The sequence below is a fragment of the Rhagoletis zephyria genome, unplaced genomic scaffold (genome assembly GCF_001687245.7).
Source record: "Rhagoletis zephyria isolate East Lansing unplaced genomic scaffold, Rhagoletis_zephyria_1.1 Rzeph_scaffold_04098, whole genome shotgun sequence".
In the NCBI taxonomy this organism is placed as follows: Eukaryota; Metazoa; Arthropoda; class Insecta; order Diptera; family Tephritidae; genus Rhagoletis; species Rhagoletis zephyria.
This window is the reverse complement of record NW_016161181.1, coordinates 43416-54455: the sequence shown is the minus strand read 5'-3', so window position 1 is coordinate 54455 and position 11040 is coordinate 43416. Positions and strand designations below refer to the sequence as shown.

At 35.4% G+C, this 11040-nt stretch overlaps 2 protein-coding genes across 2 annotated transcripts; one reads left to right on the top strand and one right to left on the bottom strand.

Annotated features, from left to right (window-relative positions):
- The first annotated feature begins 1306 nt into the window (after positions 1–1306).
- LOC108370256 (uncharacterized) lies at positions 1307–2253 on the top strand. The gene is made up of 2 exons (XM_017625555.1): positions 1307–1344; positions 1417–2253. The coding sequence occupies exons 1-2, from the start codon at positions 1330–1332 to the stop codon at positions 2173–2175; spliced, it is 774 nt and encodes a 257-aa protein (XP_017481044.1). The 5' UTR covers positions 1307–1329; the 3' UTR covers positions 2176–2253.
- A 968-nt stretch (positions 2254–3221) lies between these two features.
- LOC108370255 (uncharacterized protein DDB_G0285291) lies at positions 3222–9888 on the bottom strand. The gene is made up of 4 exons (XM_017625553.1): positions 9862–9888; positions 7225–7381; positions 3473–4153; positions 3222–3391 (listed from the first exon to the last, which is right to left on the bottom strand). The coding sequence occupies exons 1-4, from the start codon at positions 9886–9888 to the stop codon at positions 3261–3263; spliced, it is 996 nt and encodes a 331-aa protein (XP_017481042.1). The 3' UTR covers positions 3222–3260.
- Positions 9889–11040: the final 1152 nt, after the last annotated feature.

The following is an 11040-nucleotide window of genomic DNA, read 5'->3' as shown; positions in this document are numbered from 1 at the left end:
AAAGAAAACAAGAAAAAGATTAAGAATAGAGAAAAGCGTTATGGATCGTGTAATAAATATAGCTCCTGGGTTCTTACTTAGAATTAAAAAAATTAATATATACTTGAGGAGGTAGACCAAAAGAAGTTGAAAAGGCTTGAGATTAATGTAGGGAGAATTGAANTTGAGGAGGTAGACCAAAAGAAGTTGAAAACGCTTGAGATTAATGTAGGGAGAATTGAATTGAAACTTAACTTTTGAAGGTGTTTACAGCTTGTCCCTTAAAGAAAGATTTTAATTAAAAATTTAGAATGAACTTTAAAGCTTTTTCTATGATACATTTCTTTGAATGTCTTACATTTTCTGAATTCAAATATATGGAGTAGAAATACTGTAATATTTTCATTACAAAAATGCCGTAACGACATAAAAAATCAAATAAATTTTGTTTTAGAAAACTGTTTTGCAAAAAATTGTATTTTATAACTATTTATATTTTGCGTATGCTTTAAAAGCGAATCGTTTGTGAACTAAAAAAAACTTTTAAATAAGCTTACTTCAAAAGTCAAGCACATAATGAGACGAAGCGAGATGTTGCAGGTTTTATATGGAGATATATTCACAAAAAGTTAAAAAATAGAGCAATATGATAATATGCAAATCACAAACTATCAAAAACTAATTTTGCAAATAACTATGCAAAAAATTTGCCTTGAAAGGAATGTGGAGACCTTATTTTTCATCATTTTATATCATTTACATCATTCGTAAAGTCACCCACTATTTATTTGAATAAATTTGCTATACAATTTTGCAAGGCGAAAATTAGCTCAATATCATATCAAAGCGTCATCGTTGTTTTTTATCAGCGTGTGAATCGTTGTCACAGTTGGGAATGCACTGCTGAAATATTCGAAAACAATAACACGCCAGCAACTGATTAATACCAAATTTGAATTGTTTTGCTTTTCGGCTATGTGCGACCTACGATAAAACAATCTATAGATACGATTAATATTAGTAGGTACATATACATGCATATGTAGGTGTGTATGTATACATACAAACCCAAGAGGGTGTGAGTGATGTACTGGCAGAAGATTCGACCTTCAGAGTCTTTTTTTTATTATTTTTACAAAATCGCTGCAGTTATGTATTTTTTATACATAGTTATGGTTTAAATTATCATTCGAATTCAAATTTTCAAATTACAAATACAATTTTATTTTGCATTTTTATGTCACTATCGCACCCGCATCATTTTGACTATAAATTTGTCCGCAGTTGCAATGGAAACAACAGAAAGCAGCTGACTTCCAAACTAAGACCAAAGTAATCCAATCTCCGAAAATGCGTCAATTTTTGGTAAGATATTCTACATATACTTTGTTACTGTTCAATTTTAACAAACTCTTAAACGTTTTTTTTCTTTTAAAGATCCTGTGTTCGGTCATCTCTGCAACCTATGCGGCCAGTCTGGGCTACAACTATGAGAGCAACAACGGCCCTGCGCTGGGTGGCGGTCTAAGTAGTGGCCAAATTGGTGGTCCAAGTTACGGTGGTTTAGCTGCCGCTGGTCCAAGTTACAGTGGCCCCTCTTCCTACGGTCCTAGTTATAGTGGCCCTGCTTCAGCTGGGCCCAGCTCCAATGCTCCAGCAGAGGTCAACAAAGAATATTTCATCTATACCGCACCGGAACATGAATTTGATGATGCTGGCAATAATGATCAGTTGGCTAACTCACTAAAGAAGAATTTGCGTGTCATCTTCATCAAGGGACCTGAAAACACAGGACTCGAGAATGCTGCTTTGCAACTGGCTAAATCGGTCGGTGATGATCGCACCGCCATCTATGTGCTGAACAAACAAGCGGACATCGGCGATTTGGCCAACAAATTGCAATCTCTCAACCACCAAAACGCCAACAAACCCGAGGTGCACTTCGTTAAGTACAGGACCCCAGCTGATGCGGAGAATGCCCAGCATGCCATCCAGGCCCAATACGACGGTTTGGGCGGTCCCTCCAGCAGTCACAATGGCGGCGTTGCTCCAGTGTTGAACTATGCATCGAAGTCGCCTGCACCAGTTGCCCAGCAGCAGCATAGTGGCGGACCAATCAGCAGCATCGGTAGTTCCTACTTGCCACCAATCAGCAGCATCGCTAGTTCCTACTTGCCACCAACTAAGCGCGTATAAATCGGTTGGGCTTTGGTGGATGAATAAAACAACCGTTGCCGAGGAGGTGATTTGTTAAAAACTAGTCTTTAAGTATAGTAGTTCATGTACGAATGTTAGTATAAATTGTATAGCAAAAATTAGAAAATAAATGTTGATAGTATACAAAAATTTAGCTGCTTTGAATTTAATAAAGAAATTAAAGTGAATTTGAAAAATAAATCGACGTGACCCAAGAAATACATATGAAGATATTCTTGTAATCGGGATGCCAAAATACACCAGACACACGTTTCAAGCCCCTTGAATTTTTGAAAGAGTTCAAAATTGTCGTACCAAATGGGCCATTCCATTGTGACTGGTGTGACATTTTACTCCAGAAAGTAATCAGTTGTTAGTTATAACTATGTCGTCGGAACTTATACTACAGTGAAAGATATTTTGTGGCATAAAATTGCTTTAACTAAAACACCAAACCATTTCTTAGTTCTATGTAACGATCATTTGAATGAGTGTAACTGGTGGGACTCTGAAAAGAACTCTATTTAACCTAAGTGCACTCAAAAACGAAAACATAGAATTTTCGCGAAAGAAGTTTTTGAGTTGTAAAATATGAGCTATATGCTTTCGTTTTCAAAAAAATTGGTTTATATAATATTCATAGAAATATTAAAAAATATTTAAATTTGTAGCTGGTGGGACATGTGACCTTGTGACTGGTGTAAAGTTATTATGCATGAAGTAAAAGTAGTAAAATTTCCATAGACAAACATTACAACTTATTTTTATTTGTTTAATATCCTCCAACTGATTATTGAAATGTAGTCATTTAGAAGAGGTTGCCACTGAAATAAAGATAATTTTGGCATTTTAAAAATTTGTCGTTTTCCTCTTTTACATGGAATTCCCCAAATTTTTATTTTTTTTCGATATGCTCGAAATTTTGATAGGTTTATTTCTAAATTTTTTGTCTAAAATAATTTTTTTATTAAATAAACTAGTAACAACAATATCTATAAACAATACAATAATACTACATTTACGACACCGAAAAAAAATCAACAATTATCCACCAAACAACCATTAATCAAATCAGCGCCACCAAACTAAACCAATTTATTCAAGAAGTTGATTCGTTCCGGTTTAATGATGAAAACAAATTGATTTATCGTGTAAGCCTTTTCAAATTGATCGCGCATTTGATAGAGCGCTCGTGCGGTTGATGGATTCCGGACATCTACAAATATTAAAAAAAAAAAACAATTATTTAATTTATAAACCTAAACATTCCGTCAACGTTACAGCCGCTTCAACAAACCTTTAGCCAGTTGCATTGGTATTATGTACGCGTTCTTCTGTGATTTCAAAATCAAAACATCGGTACTGTTCAGGCCATTTGGCAGTTCCAGCGCATTTGGATTGGAGAGTGGTGCGAGGCCAGGTGTTTCCAACGGTGCTTCGCCATTGGCCTCCAACAACGTGGAGGCTAAAATACGTGCCGCTTCTAATGTGAGATTTTGGCTAGGCGTCAGCAGAGTAGTTGTGGGCTCCTCGATCATAAGCAGCTGTGCGTTGGTAATAGGCGCAGCGGTTAGTTGCTTTTCATATTGTTGTTGTCTTTGTTGTTGCTGCAATGGCTGATGCTGCTGCTGCTGCTGTTGAGGCTGCGGCTGTTGCTGTTGTGGCTGACGTTGATATTTTGATTGCAATTGTGGTTGCGGTTGGGTGGCAGTGGCTGCTGAAAGTTCATCTACAAACGACCTAGGGAAAAGTTTCGGCAACGGCACCTGGTTAGCTTGTTGTGGCATGGAGTACAGGAATGGTGCGGAACCAGAAGCTGGTGCAGCATAAGAAGTGTACAGCGTTTTGCTGGCTTGTGGTACTGTGCTTAAATTTTTATTGCTAAACTGTGTCGCTGGTTGAGACATTTTGTTGACCAGCTGTGATTGATATGCCGGTTGTCTGACACTGTTTGAGTTGTAGTCAATCGATTTCTCAACTGGAAGAAATAAAATAAGATTCATTTAAATGCGTATTATTGTCTGCTTGTACTCAAAAAGAATGACAGCTAAATAACTAAACAAGTATTAAAAAAAAAACTTCAGACAAGCTTTTATTCGCGGTTAGTAACAAAAAATGACCCCCGACTCCCGCCTCACCTAATGGCAAAATTTTGTGCAGAGTTATTTCTTTCTATTTAAGTAATATGCTTACGTTGTAATATGAAAAAAAATCTAATCATAAATATGAATTTTTCAAATATCTCCTACACCCCCTACCGGACAAACTCTTTGTGGTGTTATTTCTATCCATTTGAGTAACATACTTTCTAATCTGAACAAAATCGGCCCATAAACATGAATTTTCAAAATATCGCGGCTCCTACGCCACCTATCGGGCAAAGTTTGTTGCGCAATTTTATAATATAATATAAAATTATAAACTAGTGTTCGCCCAGCGGTTGAAATTCAACCGCTAAAATTAAGGATAGATTATGTGAGTTGAGTTGAGCTGAAATAACATTAGTTGGAATGGGTTAAGTGGAGGGGAGTTTAGCTTAGTACTTAGCATAACATAACATCCCATAACATAAGATTAAATAACATAACATATGTAGCATAACACACCACAATATAACATCGCACATTCTTCAGTTGTATTTCCTTTTTATCCCTATCACTTTCTTCCTCTCTATCTTCGTCTCTATCGCTTTTAATGTTAATGTTTATGTTTATCTTCACCTTTATGTTCATGTTCAAGTTCATGTTCATGTTCATGCTTATCTCCATCTTCATCTTCATCTTCGTTTATATTTAGGTTTCTTTACTTTTATTTTAATCTTTGCCTTTATCCCTTCCTTCTTCTACATATTCAACTTTACCTTCTTCCTTGCATGAATCTTAATCTTCATAAATCTGATTCCTAGGGGTGTAAGGAAAATATGATTGCCTATTTGTATATAAGATAAGATACCAAAAACCAAAAAACATATGGAAACATATTATATTGCTATATATTCGGGGTCTTCATCAAAAGTGATGAACTGATTTAATTATCATTTTATCTCGTTTATCGGAAGTTTATCAATATATATGAACGCCGCTATTATTTTATATTTCATTATATAAGATCAAAAATTTTGTTTATTTTGGTTCACTTTATGCCAAATGATATTGTCATGGATGCCACATCAAGTGATATCACGTCATGTGGTGAAATTGGGTGTGGTGAGTTGCGGTGTGGTGGAATTGGATGTGGGAGTTACGGTGTTGTGAATGCAGGTATGGTTAATTTAGTTGTGTGGAGTTGAGGTGTGGTGAATTAAGGTGTGGTGAATTAAGTGTGGTGGATTTAGGTGTGTGGGGTTAACGTATGGGGAGTTGAGGTGTGGTGAGTTAAGGTGTGGTGAGAAAGTTGAGGCGTGGTGAATTAAGGTGTAGTGAGTTAAGGTGTGGTGGATTTAGGTGTGGGGGGTTTAGGTATGGTGTGTTGAGGTGTGGCGAATTTAGGTGTGGAGAGTTAAGGTGTGGTGATCTCAGGTGGAGTAAGTTTTTAAGCGGTGGTGAGATGAGTTGAGGTGAGTTAGGTTAAGTTAAGGGGTTATGATCTTTATCCTTATCTTCATCTTCATCTTCGTTTTCATCTTCGTCTTCGTCTTCGTCTTCGTTTTCATCTTAGTCTTCGTCTTCGTCTTCGTCTTCGTCTTCGTCTTCATCTTCATCTTCATCTTCATCTTCATCTTCATCTTCATCTTCATCTTCATCTTCATCTTCATCTTCATCTTCATCTTCATCTTCATCTTCATCTTCATCTTCATCTTAATATAATATATATAATTGTTTATACCTTAGAGGTATAGTTTAGCCGCAAAAGGGGTGTAAAGGAAACATGATTGCCTATTTATATAATTGATATTTTATATTATTAATATGTATTCCAAATATGTAGCATACCGTATCATAAATAAATACGAGCGTTTTCTATATCTGGACACCTGCTCCGCCTAGCGGTCTCATTCATCTTCCATATTGCATAGCTCATCGGGGAGTCAGTTAAAAATGTCTTGTAAGATTTTATTACACACGGGAAAACATAGTAAAAGCTGTAAATCGTAATTATAACTAAATCTGACGCTGTCCTTTTGCCTCGGTTTATCAGTTGGATTACAACTTGTAGCGGACAGTAGGAGATATTGGACTTCAATTTCTGATAAATTCAAAATAACCCTAATGTGCGAAGCCTCGCCTAGGTTAGGGTGGTACATAAAGTGTCGTTTTTCACCTATGCATTTCCTTCAGAATTGTTTATTATTTGAAATGAGATTAAAACTAAGCTTTTCCGATGCCTGAAAGTCCTGGTATAAACTAGGGCCATGAAACAAGGAATGGTAAAGTGTCAAAAAATATTAAAAATTTTTAAAAGATCATAGTGGGTGATGGTAAGTATAAGCAAAAAATTTAAAAAATTAGAAAAAAATAAAAATTGCTGCGACTTTGATTGATTTGATTTAAAACACCTGGTCTATTGCTACAACCTTTAGGTCTTATTCAAGTGAATCGGAATGTATGCATTTCTGATGATGTCCGAAGGCCCTACCTCGCCGTTGAACTTCAAATTTTATTTTATCGAAAAGTAAATTTTCTGATATTTCACTTTCTTGACCTACTACTCTGCCATTTTTTCAGAAAATATGATCTGATTGGCCGCAGATGTTCGGAAATTAGCCACAAATGTGACTACATATACGCTTAACTCCAAAATCACCATTAGCATGCCCCTTTATGACTTTGAATCTCACAATTAAATGCCCTAATTTTTTCATAAAAAATTCAACTCTTGTCAAACTTAGCTTGGAGCTAAAATCACTTTCGGCGTTTTTATTGAAGCTGTTCACACCTTCCGGGTTATTAGGTTATCTGGTTAAAAATTATTATTCTGTAGTGTAATTTATTTTTGTAAAAAAAAATAAAAAAATATAACCACATAAGCTAATAAGCAGCCAAGTGTGATCAAACTTCATTATCATTCCTCAATTTGATTTGAAAAAAAAAATAATAATAATCTGCTTACCATAGCTCTCAGTTGTAGGAGGTGGTAGGTATTCATTATTCCTTTGCTGTGGTTTGATTGGATGATTTATACGCAAAGGCGACACAGTCGCCCCATTAATAAGCCATAAATTTTGGTAACACACGCACATAAATAACAGCAGTTTCACAAATTGAGCCTGAAAAACAGTTCAGTTTGGTTTGAATTCACATTTATCAGTTATTCTGTTCAAACATTTTATACCATGATCCCGTCAGATTTGTTAGGAGTTCCGTCGTCCGACTGTGTTACTTATTTTAATTTTACTTTTTTTTTTGTGCTAACTATTCGTAGTTCAATTGAACGTACACGATCCAACAAAGATTTTTACTAAACTAAATTCGCACAATTGCAAAGGTTTATAAATCAAAGTTATATCGTTGCGGCACTTCTTGTCAGTGGAACTGAGGCGAAGCGCATTTGCAAATAGACGATTGAGAAAAGTGATCTTCATCTGTCAATTAGATAGCGTTACCTTGTCTGCAACACTTGACTGGAGTTAAAACGGCAGCAGCCATAGTATTACAACAGTAACAAGAACTCAATAGCAGTGGCTGCGTTAATGGATCCGTTACTTGCACCAATGCAAATACAGCAATTCAACTGAACAAACCACTCAAACATAATTATAGATCAAGCAAGACAAAAAAAACCAGTAGCTGAAAGAAACAATCTAGCATCAAAAAAATAAATAAAAGTTGAGTTTTACGGCCCTGGCATCCATTCATGCCGTCGACCAACTGGCTCATCAATAAATAAAAGTACATCACCTACGAGTTGGCCAAGCGTACAACCAAACAACGGCAAACGAGGCAATTTACATTCGATCTTTTTATGGTCGATTAAATTATCAAGAGCAAAATCAAAAGCATCCCCACTTCTTAGAAGCAAGTTAAACTAAAACGGCGCGACGCAGCGGACTGTGCGAACGTTCATTGATCTCACTTCGAACACCGCGTACAACAACCGAGATAATTTAATTTGTGCATGCGTTTCTAACCGAAACAGTTTCTCAATTTACCAGTAGTCGACTGATCCACCAGCTAACACACTGGCCTAGTGTCGATGGGTGCTCTGGTTTGTAGTGCGCAAGCGTGAATGGCCCATAGAAATATTGCATTTCAAGTGCGCTGCTGTACAATTATGGGTTGTGTTTTGCTGCTCATTTTGATGACTAATCAGCCTGTATGAAAGCACTCAGCTAATGACAGCAGTTGCACGTTGTTAGTGACTTTCTGTTGGCATTGGATAATTTTGGTCTACTCAAATGACTTACACACTAAGTGCTGCGTTTAGGGCTGAAGATGAGTGGTCACTGACAATAAAACAACAACCAATACATATATCAGTTAGTAAATTTTTCAACTAACGAAATTGGAATTTAAATGCATTAGGGTTTTAGGACATCCAATAATTCCGGATTGTAAACCAAGGAATTTGATCTGTGGCGCTTCCTTGTCAAAAGGTAGGTTTACAACGAAAATTAGAATAATAGGATGATAACCACACCCATCGCGAAATATATTTACTACATCTGCCATAATACTTTGAGGTTAGTTCAGGACTATTTCGGGAACCTTCCCGGTCTGGTTCTGGCACCATTTCGGTACTAGTTCGGGACACACGTGTTTACATATCAAACTTCATGAGTACCTGCTATTCATGGCTCTTTTTCAGGATTTCACAGTTCTCATAATTGCAAATTTGTAAAGTCTAAACTAAAATTTGTTGATTATTCCTCAAAAAGTGTATTCGTGATACACTTGTGCAAATACTTTCAACTAAGATATCCAGCTCTAAAGTATTTAACAACTTTTTTCGTGACACAGCCTAATGTACATAAAGTGTACATTGCTCGAGTAACGAGTACGCAGAGACCGATTCCGCTCACCTCATAAATAACACTTAAACCAACAACCATTGCCAATCATTTTTTTAAGCACTGTGTTTGAAAGTAATAAATACATACCCTGCAGGGAGTGACGTTAGCTTATACCTAACTTTAGTCTGTTTACGCGAACACTAGTGCTAACTATTAACTGTGTATTTTGTTCGAAAAAAGCTAACTACTTTTGTGGGGCGATGTCCGCAAAAAAGTCAGACCTGGATACCTCTGCATTACATGTCACCTAACTTGTAACTAACTACTTTTGGACATAAAATATCAATAAGAAAAACAAAATATTTTTTTGTTTTTTTACTTTTTTATTTTCTTATTTATTTACTTTATTTTATTACATTTCATATTTGTTTACATATTCTACTCTGGGTAGCCCCATATTCGAACACCGTCAGACATAAATTCAAAATGATAGTATAAAATTTCGATCCTGAATATGAAAAAGAATCTGCGAAGTTCAGAAAAAAAGTGTATTGAAAGTAATTTTTGTATGAGGATATTTAATAGAAACTTGTAAAGAAAACCAACTCCCGATTGCGTCTGCATGACTCCTGCACGACTTTACAATTCACTTTAAGTTGGTTTTGTCATAGCTAATTAAAAGTGGGGTATTTATCGAAATCTCGCCAAAAAGCTAACTATAAGTTGGTTAGTTTTAACAATTGATAATTTTTCACTGCAGGGTACACATGTATGTATGCTGGTAAGGTTGTACTTACTCCGCTGAGGGAGCGTGCAACGAGCATTTTTTTTACATATATTTAGATCTCTTCATAATTTTGGCAATAACTCATCAATTCTTCAAACATAAAATTTCCATTGACTCACGTTAAAATTAAATGTATTTTTCTTTCCATTTAAGTTTTTAAAAATTTACGATGACCAGAAGTACATTTACGGTATTCGCAACATGTTGTAAGCGTCATAATATCGTAAAACTTTCCAATTAAATATAACGTGTAAAAATGTTGTAGGGGATTTGTTACTACGCAACAACGTTTTTGAACTGATAGAAAATATACCCTTATTATACCCGACGAATATCATCAAAGAACTAAAGACGTTATTTTACACTGAACAATTTCCCGATATTACGACGCCTACGGCGAGTTGTGAAATCACTAAATATTAGTTTTTTTTTTGATGTAGTACGATTCATTTGATTTTGAAAGGGCAACAAAATTCTAGTCAAAGTTTCTTGAGTGCGAATATTTTTATGAAGACAGGATATGTATGTAGATCACCTCAGAGTATATAAACACATTTTTGTATTCATTCATCCAGAGTATTTAAAGACCCATAAAATCTCATTAAAACAAACCATTGCCGCGAATTAAATTAAATCACCCGACATAATTACCATGTAAACAGGTTAAAAATACCCACTTTCAATTTTACACATCACTAAATATTTTGAAAGCACAGAAAATATGTATCAGGCAAAAGCAAAACTATGCATGTTTAATAGATATTGATATCAATATCAAAGCAGCTAATAATAATACAAAAAATTTATTTAAGTTATGCGCTATCAAAGAAGCGCCAACCGGCACTGTAGAGTCTACAGTGTAGACGATTTGACCGCTATTAGTGCCAAAATTAATTTAGTTAACCCAAAAAAAAAACTGGCAGCGAATTTCGCAAAAACAAACCTGATTTGAGAAATACTTTTTGTTTTTTAATGCTGCTAGTTTAGTAATACTCGATACTACTAATTATGTACTAAATGATAAAACATGTTTGTGAAAATGAAATTTGAATTTTTTAATCTGTCATGAGAAATGGCTCAGCGAGATGGTCTATAAATTGAAAATTCAAAGCCTGAAAGCGTCTTAGACAACAGTGAATTGGTGAAGTGATAAAGCGCGATAGTAATACATACCTAGATACAATTAAAA

What these genes read in the sequence shown, in the direction of transcription:
- LOC108370255 (XM_017625553.1), bottom strand. Translation starts at nt 9,888, where the DNA reads ATGCTCGTTGCACGCTCCCTCAGCGGA. An exon ending in TTGCACGCTCCCTCAGCGGA is followed by an intron (nt 7,382 to 9,861) that starts GTAAGTACAACC and finishes ACTGTTTTTCAG; the next exon opens with GCTCAATTTGTGAAACTGCT. An exon ending in ACCAATGCAACTGGCTAAAG is followed by an intron (nt 3,392 to 3,472) that starts GTTTGTTGAAGC and finishes TAATATTTGTAG; the next exon opens with ATGTCCGGAATCCATCAACC.